This window comes from Patella vulgata, chromosome 2, assembly GCF_932274485.2.
Source record: "Patella vulgata chromosome 2, xgPatVulg1.2, whole genome shotgun sequence".
NCBI classification, from domain to species: Eukaryota; Metazoa; Mollusca; class Gastropoda; family Patellidae; genus Patella; species Patella vulgata.
Window position 1 is genome coordinate 33,365,614 of NC_065880.2, and position 16,081 is coordinate 33,381,694.

Below are 16,081 nucleotides of genomic sequence, written 5' to 3' on the forward strand. Positions count from 1 at the left end.
ATATGTGCTTATTATAGAAATATTACCACTATAAGAAAATCTGTATTTGGTGGTATCTAGTACCTGTTTATCATAAGACTGAATACTTGTTTATTACTATTTAGGGTCTTGTGTTATCAAAGAAAATATTAGCACAATATATAAGACCTGTATTTGTTGGTATCTTATAGTGATTATTATAGAAAGAATTATTACTATAAGTTGAGATCAGTTATCATCATTATTCATCGTGCTTTTCTGGTATTTTAGAAAAATAATTGTTATAATATAAAGACAAATTGTGTGTGTGAGTGGTATGTGACCAAACCCACCCATTAAAAGAGTGTAGGATGACTAGTAAAAACCTGAATACTAGATCACTAATACTTAAAAGAATTAAATTTCAGTATTATATTTTCTGCTAAGTAATACTAGCAAAGTATGTCAGTAGGTACTGATTTCTAAAGGTAACACAATTTCAAGTTTGTGATATTAAAATTTGTAGTTTTAAAGCTAGTGTAAAGAGAAATACTTCTCATGCTTTTTGGCAATGCTGGTTAGCCTTCAGTTACAACGACCATGATGGTAAGCCCCTTTTCAAACTTGTATGTTACAAAAGTATATTATTGTCTTTGTATATCGAGGTAAACAGCACATAACATGGAAGAGAATCAAAATAATTAATAGTACGGTTTTAAAAAAAAACTAACATCTTTATTTAAAATAAACAAATAAATAATAAATTCATACATTAATAACTGGATTTAATCTCCCCTTACCCCCTCTCTCTCTGAGCAATAATCAAAATTCTTTATAGTAAAAAAATTTCAATGTATTGCATAGTAAATAGTTTGTATTCTATAAAAATATCTATTAGCTGAATAATCCTTTGTAAAGTATACATACAAGTGAGAGTTACCATATAAACAATGTCTATGAAAATAAATCATGGCAGGAAGATATAATTCACTTTAATATTTTCTCTCTACCATCTGATTTCATCTCATTCATTTCTTATCAATATATTTGTATAAAATATATATAAATTACATCAAGTTTAAAACACCAACTTCTATTCACAGTGCACACTCATTCTCACTAATCGGTTAAAGTCCCTCTTAACCTTGTATGGATTTAAAATACCATGGATTTAAAAGACCGGGATTGTTGTAGTTCAGTACATCTATTATCACAAGTTCAAAAGAAATTTTTAATCACTGAAGTGACTAGTTTCACCCAAGTAGGGACATGACGATCTCTTCTTTTCCACAAATCTTCTTTTACAGGGTTGGATGATTGGTAAAGTCGAACATGCTCCTGAAAAATATTGTGTGTGGATCAACAAAAGAAAATACAAATAATCTTTATTAAAAATAACCTATGTTAAATGACTACTATTCACTCAACATCTCCGAACAATTTGTGTTTTATAAAAGCTGATCAATAAATAGGTCAGAAATGTTCAGACCAATCGATTAGGGAGTAAAGTATACCATACAATAAATAAAATATGAATTTAATTTGCAAAGTTTCTGTGAATTATCAAACTGTACCACAGTCCAGAGGGTGATATCGCAGACAAGTTGTCTTATTTTCATTATTATTATCTTAGTGCACGCGCAGGGGTCTTTCCTGTGGGAGGAAACCGGAGTAACTAGAGATCTAGACCACTAGGCCATCCCAATCCCCCAAATTTTGAAGTGCAAGTCCTGGCTTTAACATAATGTGGTTGTGATATAATTTACCTGTCGTAACTGTTCTTGAAGTCTTGTATTATCTGTAACAATAGCTGTTTGACATTCTAAATCTCTATAAACTGATCGATAACCTGTAAAATTATACAGAAATAATACAACAGTTAATTAAGTTCTATAAAAACAGATGTTTTTGGCTAATTTTAAGGTTCTCTTGAACCTCTTCAGGCCATATTAATATAATATATAAATATAAATATATATTACATTTACCAGAAAAAGGATGAATTCGGGCTTAAATTCCTAGTTTTAATGGTGTCTGAATGCATAGTTTAATTGTGCCTGCTTGCTGCCAGTCCTCCCAAAGAGTTTAATTCAATCCTCTGATTTGACTTCATTTTGGTTTGGCTTAAAACCTATTGAACACAGTTCAACACACTTATTTCACCACCCTCTATTTCTATGGAAAATTGTGACTTCCTGTAGAATATTTCAACAGTAATTGATGCTCATGTGTCAGAGATCAAAACACTTATTATTGTCTTTCGGGTGCTAAACAGATTTTCATCAAAATCTGAGATAGTTGGGTTAAATTTGTTCATTTTATTGGGTGATTCTCAGAATGACCCTTATATACATATATATCCTCGTCTTAATATATGAATGGACACCAACATTTTCTTCAACTTACCAAAATTAGGTGAGCCAACAAGGGTTAAAGATGGCAGTGCCTGGTTAGGTAAATAATACCATAAACCTTTGACATGGAATGTCCAGTCCTGACGATAATATTCACACATCTGTATTCGTTGTGTTTGACCATATTTCATTAACTGATTATAAAACTGTTTAGCTATATGTATATAGGCTGCTGGTATAGATCCTGCTATACCCTTTGCTCCATAAAAACCATTTACCTAAAATTATAATTATAGACATTCAGTCAAATAGTACACCATTCGGAAATAATCGTGTTTGACACCTAAAGTGGAAGACAACTCGAAAGGGCCTTAACTTTTCCTTCTTGCATACAAGAGATGAAGATTTTAAAAATGACAAAAACAGTATTTTATCACAGTTATCAGAAGGTACTTATATTTTAAAATTCTCTTCCGCTAACACTGATATTTCTTTTATTACAAAAGATTTAATACATCAACAACATAAAGATGAGATAGTAATTTTTATAAACCAACACATAGTTTGGGTGTATATAGTCCTCCCCCCCTGTGCGGCCATCAACAATGTCTTGTTAACGCTACAAGAGATTTTGACAGATTTTTTCTCTCCAAACTTGGTATGATGATTGCAAACCTTGAGTGAAAGATCACTATCGATTTTCAGCATTCTACGACATTTTGAATTACTGCCCTTGTTGTTTTGACATTGCATTTTCTCTTTAGCACGATTGAGGATAGAGTTTGGGAAGGATTTTTTTCAAATTTGGTGACATGGTTGCAAAACAACCTGAAGAGGATGATTCCTTTAGATTTTCCGTGGACTATAATATTTTGTTCCTGAGTTATTCCCCCTGTCATTTCGACAGTAAAATTTATTGTTTACCCGATAGAGGCTTGAGTTTTTGAAGAAATTTCCTCATACTTGGTATGAAGCATAGGCACCATAAGAAGATGATCACTATCAATTTTTCAGTGTTCCCCCATTTTCTGTTTTGGAGTAACTGCACTTGTCATTTTGACATCGCAATTCCTCGTTAAAGCGATAAGGGCTAGAGTTTTTTACAAACGTTTTTTCAGATTTGGTGAGAAGCATTGGGATCGTGAGAAGACGAACCTGTATCAATTTTCAGCGCTCTACAAGATTTTGTTCCAGATTGATTCCCCCTGTGGTTTCCAACAGGAAACTTTCTTGTTAACATGATAGAGGCTAAAATATGTGAAGGGTTTTCTTGAAACTTGGTATGAAGCATAGGCACCATAAGGTGATCCCTATCAATTTTCAGCGTTCCCCTATTTTCCGTTTTGGAGTTACTGCCCTTCTCGTTATGACATCGCAATATCTTGTTAATGCGATAAGGTCTAGAGTTTTTGACAAATTTTTTTCAAATTTGGTGTGAAGCATTGGTCTTTCCTGAGTTATCCACCCTTTTACGAAAACCTTGTTAATATGATAGAGCTTACAGTTTATAACAGATCTTTTTTCAAATTTGATTTGAAGAGTTCGGGTAATGAGATGACAAACCCTATCGATTCTCAGCAATCTGCAGTCTTCTGTTCCAGGATATATATACGCTACAGTTTTTAGGGGCTTTTTTTTAAAATTTTGTATTTAGCATTGGGATCATGAGAGGACGAATAAATTTGATATTCACCATGCATAACCTCTCTCCGAAATCTTGTTAACACGATAGAGTCTACAGTTTATAAAGAGCTGGGTTCATAAGAAGATGAACCCTATTGATATTCATCACTCTGTGAACCACTGGAATCAGAAAGGTTGAACTCTGTTCATTTCTAACAATCTAGGACTTTTGGTTCTAGATATAAGCAGTTGAGACATAGCTTCTGCTTTCTTGCTTTAAGTAGCTATCCTTATTAAAAATATTTCTCTTTACTCACCTCAGGAGATGCCATAAGTATTTTATATCTGGCAAAAGATTGTTGAAGTATAACCCGGAGATAATGATCAGTTAAATTAAAATACCCTGATGCCAGTAATATCTCATCACCTACAGCTGCTTCTCTTAACAACGATAATGTTGCATATTCATCAAATATAATACCAAAAGGTCCCATTTGTATTAAAGGATATACCCAAGTATCATGGGGTTTATCTTGAGTTCTATTAGTATTAATACTGTTTCCATTTTTAGTGTAACTGGAATGTCTTGGTAAACTTATATATTTCCTTTGTTTAGTGTGTCTTTTGAATATCCGAGCTGGACTGAATGACACATCCTCTGCTGGAAGTTTTTGATTTTCTAAGATTTTTAAAATTTGTTCTTTGGCTTCACTTTTGAACATCACTTCATTGTCTGAAATACATATCAATCTAATCAGACATATTCATAAATTATGCAGGAATATATCTATCCAACTTTTCAAAACATCAAAGAATTTTGATTTTATCTAAATTACATATACATGTACTATATAAATATTTAGAAAATAAAACATTCAATAACAATACCTGAAGCCCCTCAATTACCCCACAATAGCTCTATGTTACAAAAACCACCAAAAAATATTCAATTATAAAAAAATAAATATATATAAATAATGGATTATGCCCACACCAAGCAACAACTAACTAGATCCACACAAGACAAACAAGTGGACATGACAAAAAATGAGGACACTGTAAGAATATTATCAAATCATTGGAATGGATCCCAAGGTCAGTTATAAGTGTCCACGTCACTGTCCTGATTTGTAATGATACAGACTTTACTTAATGTAACAATGCACCATTAATGTTTGTCACTAAAATATCATGGCTCAATCCATGCTAATATGTACTCAAGATTGATTATTTAATATTTAAGTAAGAAAACAACTATCAAAATACAAACACTAGATACTGTCCCAGCAAGTTGGATTCAATTGGATTTAAAACAGGCCTATCAATCATTAAATTTTCTTGGAAAACAAAATGGCGCCAGGCTTATTGTATATAGATTTATGAAATTTCAATTCGACACATCTTTGTAAATACTAAATGGAAATGAACAATTATTGGACTGATATTCCTATTAGAGATCCATCCATAACAGTATTATAATTAGCTTAAAATGATGCATCAGGACTTTAATTTGCAAGCAATTTTTAATAAAACAATATGAAGCAAATAATAAAACTATAATAAATAAAAGTGTATACCTTTAAACGGATGTAGAGACCAGTTTGGATGAAGTGTGACCGAGTTGTCTGGTTTTAACTGGAAAGAAAACTTGGATACTGTCTGTATCATTTTATCAAAAAAATCGGCTAAGTCTCCACATTCATTAAATAATATATATCTATCTTGTCTATTAACAAAATAATTATCACTTAAATTAGCTCTGGAAAAAAAAGAAAAATTCTTCATCAAACTAATAATAATTGGGTCAATTTGTCAACTGTGACACATAGAAAAGAAGAGAAATCAATGTGGAACACTTGCACATATTTAATACAATCTAAATTGCAAAAAAAAAATTGGCAATTGGGTCCATATAAGACTTGAGTAAATGTCAATCAAACATTTTACTATAGTACTCTATTGAACTTTGAAAAAAATTTGTAAAATGGACCCTTGCACATTTGAATATGAACATTAGAAAACACAGTATTGCACATAGACCTTAAAATGTAGCTTGTGATTGCCATGATTACTTAGGGGATACTCGAAGTAATGGTCCGGAAATATATTCTCTCCATCCAAAAAATATTGAAAAAGCGAATTTCGGGCTACAAATGGACCCTTGCACATTTGAATATGAACATCAGAAAACACAGTATTGCACATAGACCTTAAAATGTAGCTTGTGATTGCCATGATTACTTAGGGGATACTCGAAGGAATGGTCTGGAAATATTATCTCTTCATCCAAAAAATATTGAAAAAGCAAATTTCAGCTACAACGCATGCGTCGAGGGAATTAAAAAATACCATGACAATTGAAAGATATATTTATTGTGTTCAATTTTGTCACTATTCTACTCCCACTACCTAGCTCTTTTGTTGGGACTGAGTGAACTGTGACAAGACTGAATTCTGTCACTCGATTGCAAGTTTGTCAATTCTGAACATTCCAGACTGACAATCCAGCATCCTCATAGAGTAATTTCACTGTTATAATCAAAAGTGTATTAACTTAATTGTCAAAGTGGTGATAATTTCCTAGTTCAACCTAGTTACCTCCCTTCAATACGTTGGAACAAAGCTATTTTCAAACATACCCACTAATCATAACACTATCATCACAGATATAAGCTTTAATATGTGTTAAACCAATAGTTTCATTAAATCTTTCTGGGACTATCTTCTTTAATAAACCTCTCAAGTCTGGTGTGTGATATAAAGCAATCTGAACATTTCCACCATATTCACATAACAATGGTTGTAACATAGTTCTTGAACTTTTATCTTTTCCTCTTGATCCTCTGGTATAGTCTATCAAAACACGAACTTTGAAGTTACCATTACCTTCTTTGGCAGCATTGGCACATGCTTCCTGTAAACAATCAACCTGAAAAGAGAACAATTTAAAATAAAGGGTCAAGTCATCCTAAATAAGTTCATCAATCCTAAAAATAAATATGTGATCAAGGTTAGAAATATTTTCTAGCAATTTTAATAGAGAGAGAGAGAGAGAGAGAAATGGGGTTTACATTCACTCAACACAAACTAGGTCATTTCGGGACTAAGGTATGGTTCAATTTTATTTCAATAATTCGCTTGTGCATAGGGGTCTTTAGCAGTGGGAGGAAACCGGAGTACCCAGAGAAAACCCACAGGGTTGTACAGGCGACCCTACTCCTTGTCACTTGCAAGCGGTGAATCGCAACCATGCTACTTGACTCAATGACAGGTCTTCTGATTCAACGTGCACACGTTAACCATTCGGCCACCCTGTGACACTACAGTTTTATTAAATATATGAATTAACTCTTGACTTCCATGTTGTACTCTGAAATATTTCGCTGGTATAACTATATTTATACATGATTATAATATCCATAATACAAAGGTTAAATACAGGAAACAACAACATCTATGATAGTACATTAGGAGTTGTTATAATATCAACAGTTTGAGTTTAACAAGCCTAGAACTCGGCCCTATCGGCTGAAACACTACATTGTTTCTATCTCAGCCTCGAACCAGAGGCTGAGAGTACGTTCTTTTAAGAATACTAATTGATGTCTATTTCCCAGCCTCTCAGCCGAGGAGGCTGTGGGAAGATCCTTCCGAGAATACTAAATGATGTCTGAAGGTAAATTTAACCTCACTCTTTCTTATATAGAAAGTATAGATGTGTCAGTTATTAGGGTGGTAGAATTACCATTTTGGGTAAGTGTTTCGTATGGGCACCATTTTACGTCAACATTATTCTATTTGATTGCACTAATCTGTGCACGAGATGACTGGATGATAATAGTCTACTTTCAGCAATTGATGGTGGCAGGAACTGTCTGTGAGTTAGTCTAAGAAAGTTGAATCTTGCAAAATACCTACTTAGCCCATTTCTCGTTGTCACCCATTTGTATAACCACTTCAATAAACATAGCACCTTTCATAGAACTAAAATAACCCTGTAGTATTAGTATTACAACCAAAAACCCCAATTTTAATAGACTCAGTTAAATTTTAACTACAAGGGTTGTCTTCATATTGCATAGTTTATTTGTATGACAAATTAGGTGAAGGGTTGGATAGATGAGCAGTTAGAATTTGATCCTCACTCTAGTGGTCTGTCAAAGCTATGGCCTTGAATAAGACATTATATCCCTGTCTATCCAAATGTAATTTGGTATCAGTAATAAAAGTTTATAAAAGATAAGAATCTCGTTAGTATGACATTGCTCTGTGTTGTTTGACCATGATTATAAAATGAAACTTGCAGAAGAACTAAAAAGCCAATTACCCTAATTGTTCACAGAGCTTCACAAAGAAGGCCAACCAAAAGTTGAGATTTTGACGGAGTGTGTCTATTTTCATCGTCCAGTTAAATCTGTTGGAAGCCAAAGGTGAATTCTATTCAGTTTGTTAAAACAAAGGATACACATAACATGACAGTTCATGTTTTGATCTCTAAAATTTTGGATAGTTGATTTAAATGTATTAAAGGATGATAAAACTATTTTAATATGGCAATCTTTATGGATAGCCTCATTAATCACACAGTTAGTTTTTTTCTGCAATATTCTGCTATTCTCTAGTAATGTCATAAATGTAGCAGCGATGGTCACTTTTACGTTTTATTCAAGAGAAGATTAGTATCTACAATTTATCATTTTCAAAAGCATAAGTGAATAGGATGCAGTAATAAGCAAAAATGCTTATATAAAACTGTTTCCGTATTTTACTGATTAATTTGTTACACTGTAGCCTAATGAATTGGTTGTTAATTTTTCATAATTTGTGACCGGAATCATTAGTCTGTCCAGCAGTATTGAGTGGGATCGGGTCTAATCAAATGAAACACTGATAGGAGTATGCTGAACTAGCACAGATACTTGCATTACTATTTTATTTATTTATATTTGCAAATAACTTCAGTCACTTTTTATCATCATCATGTATGGTGTGCTTGTTTTTTTTATAAAAATATAGAAATTTACCAATTCATCTTCTAAACTTCCTGTTCCTAAATAAAGCGAGGCTAGTATTACTCTCTTTTTAGCCTTTTTGATCTTCAACTGAAAAAATAAAAGACAAGAAAATTTAACTGTTGAATAATTAAACATACATTATACAAGAGCTAAATCTGCCTATTTATTTATTAATAAATTAGACATTAACTTATCAAGACCACAATCAACTTTCGATGCCATCGTTAGCCTGTGATATTTAGTGGATTTGAATACGTTTTGTTGTGGATGAAATAACCGTAAAAATGGACAATCATGACTTTGTTTATCATAGTAACAACGGTAGCGAGTAATAATGATTGAGACTACCCTAAAATTTAATTGCTAATATCTAGGTTCAAAGTGCTGCAATTTGACTGAAATTTTCAGCATATTCTATTTTCACTATCTATATTTTAAAGGGACAATAACACTCTTGCTGGCTTGAAAGCTCCAGAAAATAAATAATATCTCTATCTAAGTACTAGATGTTTAAGTGTCCTACCTGTTGTGTAAATTATCCATTACATCCTATTTTACTTGTCCAGAGGGTTCGAAAATATTTTTAAATCAAAGTTTCATTTGAAAAGGTTTACGTTAGACGTTTCAAACCATTATGTTCAATTTTTCAAAATTTTTAAATAAGGTATGTTAAGATGAAATTTGTATCATCAATTAATTGAAATATTCTAAATAGTACAATTTGTTGACCAGAATAAAGATTGGGACATATCATTCAGTTACAACAAGAGTGGTATTGAGCCTTTAACTATTTTAGCGAGAACAGTCAGCTCTTTATCTAATCTTACCTAATGCCCCTTTAATATGAAATGAGTATAAATAATTGAAATAATTGACATAATTTGATAAAATTTGATAATTCATACCCAGATATCATGCGAAAGGACGGTTAAGCCAGAAAGAAGGATATGTTATTTTCAATTAAAAATGCATTATGTAAGAGATAAATTTGCCTATGGCAGGTCTTTTTATTCAAGCTTCGAATGAATACAATATGATGGTGGAATAGTGAAATGAAATTTCTTTAAAATTAAAATGACATTCACCCGTGAGTGAAACTGGTGGAACAAAATCAATCAAAGAAGCATGAAACTAAAAATATTTTTGTTAATTAGAGATAACCTTCATGATTTTTCAAATATTGCATAGATTTCAATTTAAAAATGATATTCACCCTATGACATAAGTGAAATAAGGGCATGAATAAAAGAAGCATGAAATTGAAACATAATTATGTTAAGTCCATAAAATTGACACGGCACATATATTTCTAATTAAGTCACATTACTTTGAATAAAATTATGTACATTTTAACAATGATTCAATAGATAATTAGAACTAGCAATTTAGATAAAATTGACACAGCACATATATTTCTAATTAAAAGACATTACTTTACATGAAATTATGTATATTTCAATAATGAATTCAATAGATAATCAGAACTAGCAATCTTCCCAAAATACCATAAGTAAGACATCATTCAGATATTTATACTACGAATTAAAAGATATTAAATGTGAAAAGCAAATACATATAAAGTAAGCTAACATCCTCTCTGATTAAAATTAAAGCAATCTGATTAAGATACAGTCGCCTATTTTGTTTTGTTTTTTACTCCAGTAATTATCACAAATAATTGAAATAAGTTTCTTTGTCTCACAAACTTAAAATTAAATACTATGCATATTAATTTTAAGTCCGACGAGATGGAAGGGGCTCATGAGTGTGGGATGAAACCACCACAAGCACTGATAACAGATCTTCTACAGGACCTGCTACCACAGTTTTTTAACTTTTTTTTAAAACATCTTTCTTAATATTACCTTGAGAACTTCAAAATATTGTGTGGGTTCTGTTAATACTAACACTTTGTCGCCATGAACCGGATAACATGGTCCAAATTTATTTAACCAACTAAAATGGTCATAATTAGTATGTGTTGCTGTTATCTCTGAGATCTTCCTTCCTTGGAGTGGTGCCTTGTTCACTGTCTTTTTAGGGCCTGATGACCTGTAAATTAAAAAGATTAAATGTTTAATTCAGTTTTCAATGCATAAGGCAATTTTGGACTACAAGCCTTAACTGTCCTACGGGTGTAAGTAACACATATTATCAACCATAATAATATTATTGATTAGTACAGAACTATGCATGGAATGATTTAAATTACCAGGTTTACTCATTAAGTTTGGTGGTCCGAAATGGGAGAGAGTCGCTGATCTCTCCTATAGAGGGGGTCAGGGGAGGTCGGTTTCGGGGATCTCTCACTAAAAAATTCTGTGCAATTTCATGCATTCCAAGTTGTTCTTAACTTCTTAGGCTCTAAGGTGGGTGGCCCGGGGTGGGGATGGCCGAATGGTTAGCATGTGCGCGCTGTATCATAAGCGTAAGGTCTCTCATTGAGTCAACTGGTGTGGTTTCGATTCCCCGGTTGTTCGTGACAAGGAGTAGGGTCACATGGCCAACCTTGTGGGTTTTTCTCTGGGTCCTCCTGTTTCCTCCCACTGCTAAACCTATATAACCATGCTTCATTTTACATTATTCACTGTCAGCTTGAGACAGCACTCGGTCTCGGCAAACTGAGATTTGTAAATTGTAAACATGATGGTATAACTGTCTACTACTGAATATATTTTATCAGACTTCGACATGGTAAGGTCAATGATATAAGCAAGCCAGTCAAAGATAAATAAATAAAAGCTGAAGAATGTTTACCAAAATGCAACCCTTGTTTGCCTTGGAAAAGTTTTCCCAAGCAGACGAATCCTCAACATGTCCACCATCTTCCACCTTCCGGTACGGTAAATTATAAATCCAATAGATAAAGCCACGACGATTATAGGGGCAGGAACATATGTCAGTCAATTTGATTGACAGTTCTATGCACGGCCCTGACATTACGTATATCAGAGGCTATACTCAGATATTTGACTAAATAGGCCTATTACCATGGATCACCTTATATATAGACCCAGAGCTTCGATATAAATCAATGTAGGCCTACAGGATCAAAATTTCTTTAAATAGTTAACTAATTGAAAGTTGATTAGCAATAGTATCCGATGAATAAACCTTAAACCATGCATGGACCTATGTATTATAATTAAGGTCCATGCTTAAACCTCTTTTTATTCGTTTAAAAGAATTCAGGGACAACATAGGTCTTAATAATCATTCGGATGGTACTGAAACCCTAGGTGTAAAAGATCCCTTGGCAGTTCGAATTTGAAAAGATTAAGAGTAGGCCGTAGCGCCGCTGTCCAAAATTTCCCTCATGGCACACTGTATGGCGTTTGCCCCGCACCGTCTTCATTAGCCCAGTAGGCTAATCTATTTTCTAAGTACTTAAATGGTACGCCTATTCCTTATGATTCAAAGATTTTGTAGTATATTTTTAAATTAATTTCCATAAAAAAGGCATTTGAGTTTGAGAGATAAGACAAGGACGTATCTATCGGTCTCGTTTTAAAACTTGTGTCTTTTTCTTATGATTCAAGTATTTTGGAGTATTTTTTTTTTTTTTTTTTTTTTGAGTGATTTAGAATATGGTCTTATATATCAAGAAATATAGTGACCTAATCATTGCCTATTACCACCACATATTGAACTCTATCGGCTTTGTTTGATAGTAAGCCTTGTTCCTTATGATTCAAAGATCTTCTAGAATTTCTTCAATTAATTTCCTAAAGATAATGATATTCGAGTGATTTTATTATATAAATTAAGAATACAATCCTATAAACAGGGGAAACTCATCATAGGCTTTCCACATATAGAACCCAATGGGTACCAATTCAAAAAGCTTCAACACATTCAAAATGCGGCAGTGCGTTTAAGATCTCTTTCACGACGTCATTGCAATCCTACAGGAACTCCACTGGTTACCATTGAGGCTCGGGTATATAGTGAAACGAAATGAAATGGGCTTTAACGGACAGCGGCACTACGGCCTACTCTTAAATCGAATTCCAACTGCCAATCAATCTTTTACATCCACCTCGGTTTTTCGTCCTATCAGAACGTCTAGTTATACTTGCCGGGTTCTCCGTCCTGACAAAGAGAAGCCACACCGGAAAATTCTGTTGAACTTTCTCGGTCAACACCGGGACGAACCCGCGACCTCCAGACTATAACTAGTTTCTTTAGGAACGGCCTCTGATCGGACGCTGTCCGCTAGGCGAATCTACTCCTTGTCACGTACAACCGGGGATTCGAAACCACGCCAGTTGACTCAATGACAGACTTTATGATACAGCACGCACGTGCTAACCATTCAGCCATCCAACCCCCCGATTCGAGTTTGAAGTGGTGATGTCATAAAACTTGTCCGACCTCAACCGTCGCGAACAGAAATGAAATGAAATGAAATGAAATGGGGTTTAACGTCCTACTGTTTTGCTCCGAACTGGGCTAATGAAGACGGGCATACGCCATACAGTGTGCTATGAGGGTAATTTTGCCCGGACAGCGGCACTACGGCCTACTCTTATATCGAATTCCAACTGTCAAGGGATCTTTTACGTGCACGCCAATGTGTACACTGGACCTCGGTTTTTCGTCTCATCCGAATGACTAGACAGCTGTCCTTGTCAGGCCCTCCGTCCTGCATCACTGACAAGGGGGAACCACGCCGGAAAATCTGGATGAACTTTCTCGGCCAATGCAGGGATCGAACACCCGACCTCCAGGCTAGCGAGCCAGCGCCTTACCCACTTAGCCACCGTGATCCCCCGTCGCGAACAGCATACCATCTTCATTGAGAATAATTGACAATTTGAACCCTTTGGATTTGTAGGCGTAAGTTTTAGTTGTTAGTTTCATTTACAATTTTTAATAATTTTAAAAATATACAACGGTTTTAGCTATAGTTGCTTTAAAAATGTTTTAATATTTTTATGGTAAATTTGTAAAGTTTAAAATTGAACTATATATGTTTGTATGTACTGGTTAGAGAATTTGTTTTAATGTGAATCGCTTTATCAAAAATAAATCATTATTATTATTATTAATCTTTTCATAATGACATTATTAGAGTGATTTTACTACATGACTGTATATTATTATAAATTAAGAATTTCATCATAGAAATACGGAAATCTGCTTGACCTCAAAAAGTGGGAATGGCCAAGACAATAAAAGGGTGGGGCTTAAATCTTGTACGCCTCTTAGAATTTTCGGGCACGATCGTAAATTTCCGTAATTGTACGTACACTTCCGGAACTAAAACGGAAGTCGCGTTGAATTACGATGATCAGATTATCCAGTCATAATTTTTCTATTTATTTTTTTCATTGAGTGAAGTGTCTGGATAATAAAATTCTCGCGCGTACATGACAACCCGTCATGGCAACAAACATAATCGACTTACAGCCATACTATAAAACTTTCGGCAGAAGACGGCCTTCCAAAAACCTTGGCCTGAAGGCGTAAAAATGTATCTGTAGCAATCGAAGGTGTAAAATCTTCCATTCGATGCTGCAGAACACGTTTGTATATATAATATAGTATTGTATTCACTACTACTGAAGACTTATTTGTGATTAGTTTGGCTAGCAAACGAAGTCAACATGGCAAGCGATTTGGAAATATCCGACACCCGTGTGTTATTTGTAGCAGACTATGTCTTAAAGACATTAAAAATCAAACCAGATAAATGGTCAAAGATGTATAGTGTTGATGAAACAAAGCAAATGTTTTTGGACTACTTTGAGAAACCAGACCTCATTTCTCTGGTTGTTATTTTAACTCCTGCTGGAGGTTTGACAGTTCAATTTGAATGGCCAAATAATCCAAAAGGAAAGGCATGTTATTTTGTGAAAAGATCCAGGGATCCAATTCAAAAAGACACTAATTTAAGGGTTGCTTTATTGTATGGTGATCTAGCATATTCACCGTTAGACCAGTTATCTGCATTTGTGGATGAGGTAGGTATTCATTCTTTTGTCATTTTACTCAGGAGTGGCTGTAATTAGCCTAGTGACAGTGTTACTAGTGTAATCATATAATATAAACTTTGAATGTTAACATAAAAACTGTCCCAAAAACCAATGAAGAAGTTAAAACTAAAAGCTAATCTTCACAAATCTAGCAACTATAAGCTATTGCCTTGGGTTTTTTTTAACAAATATCTTTCTTTTTTTTTGACCAGCTACATACTAGCTTGTCATTAGCAATATTATTAACATTGACTGAATGGTTATATTATAATTATGTGTGGTGTATTCATTAATTAATGAAGTCAGATAATGTTTTCAGCTCAACTTGTTTTAGAATTGATTAGATTGTTAAAGAGATTTACCAGCTGATTAAGAAAAGAATTGATCATAATGAGATAAAAAGATTACTAGATTAATCAACATTTTATTCTTTATTATTAATACAGCACGTACAAACCATGTTAGCCAACAGACAATTTAGTCATGGATAATTGATTTATAAACAAATTTAATTAATTCTGTAAGCTTATGTGCACACTTAACTTGAGCTTTGATATATTGTAAGTAAAGATGTATTTTGATTTTTTTCTTTTAGGTATTGGTACCACTCTTGTCCAATGACCGAAATCATGATCACTGGCCAAAGGTTGTGTCAACTGATGTCACAAAACATGTACATAGTCTAAAGAGCAATGTCTTTGTAGTGTCTGGTCAAGCTAAGGGTAAAACTCTACTGCCATTACCGGTTGGTGCTGAAAGAGTTGAAAGCATAGCTCCTCAAGATGACAAGTAAGTATGCTTTATGAGGTAAAGATAGATTTTAGTACTGTAGTGATGGAAAAGAAACCTGAAAGAATGTGTGAAAGTTTAAACATCAATCAAGTAATAATACATCTACTACTGGTCATTGTAAATTTTATATATTTTTTTATTGCAGGGGAGAATCATTTGATAGAACTTTAATTCATGCTATTGAGTCAGTAATCATTGAATGGACCCATCAGATCCGTGATGTCTTAAAGAGAGATTCAGCTCAACCTCTCCTCGAGGGCCTCAATCCTACACCCTTTGTAGAAATTAAGTTTTGGGAAAATAAAGCCCAAAATCTTGAATGCATTTACGAACAGGTAAACCATGAAAGTTTTGAATCAAA

The 16,081-nt window shown here is 33.7% G+C and overlaps 2 protein-coding genes across 2 annotated transcripts in view; one reads left to right on the top strand and one right to left on the bottom strand.

The window, feature by feature from the left end:
- Positions 1-665: 665 nt before the first annotated feature.
- On the bottom strand, positions 666-11,793 carry LOC126810429 (CDP-diacylglycerol--glycerol-3-phosphate 3-phosphatidyltransferase, mitochondrial). The gene is made up of 9 exons (XM_050535492.2): positions 11,708-11,793; positions 10,816-11,002; positions 8,960-9,037; positions 6,575-6,864; positions 5,513-5,694; positions 4,253-4,668; positions 2,365-2,590; positions 1,725-1,807; positions 666-1,296 (listed from the first exon to the last, which is right to left on the bottom strand). The coding sequence occupies exons 1-9, from the start codon at positions 11,773-11,775 to the stop codon at positions 1,177-1,179; spliced, it is 1,650 nt and encodes a 549-aa protein (XP_050391449.1). The 5' UTR covers positions 11,776-11,793; the 3' UTR covers positions 666-1,176.
- Positions 11,794-14,358: 2,565 nt separating this feature from the next.
- LOC126809577 (dynein beta chain, ciliary) overlaps positions 14,359-16,081 on the top strand; it is a 29,000-nt gene continuing 27,277 nt past the window's right edge. Inside the window, exons 1-3 of the mRNA XM_056098633.1 lie at positions 14,359-14,916; positions 15,524-15,717; positions 15,866-16,055. Of these exons, the coding sequence (XP_055954608.1) occupies positions 14,560-14,916; positions 15,524-15,717; positions 15,866-16,055 (741 nt within the window). The 5' untranslated portion in view covers positions 14,359-14,559. The remainder of the gene's footprint in view (positions 14,917-15,523; positions 15,718-15,865; positions 16,056-16,081) is intronic.

Coding starts and splice junctions, on each gene's coding strand:
- LOC126810429 (XM_050535492.2), bottom strand. CDS start 11,775: ATGGTGGACATGTTGAGGATTCGTCTGCTTGGGAAAACTTTTCCAAGG. Junction 5,695..6,574: donor GATAGTGTTATGATTAGTGG/GTATGTTTGAAA, acceptor TTTTTTTTCCAG/AGCTAATTTAAGTGATAATT. Junction 1,297..1,724: donor TTCAAGAACAGTTACGACAG/GTAAATTATATC, acceptor AATATTTTTCAG/GAGCATGTTCGACTTTACCA.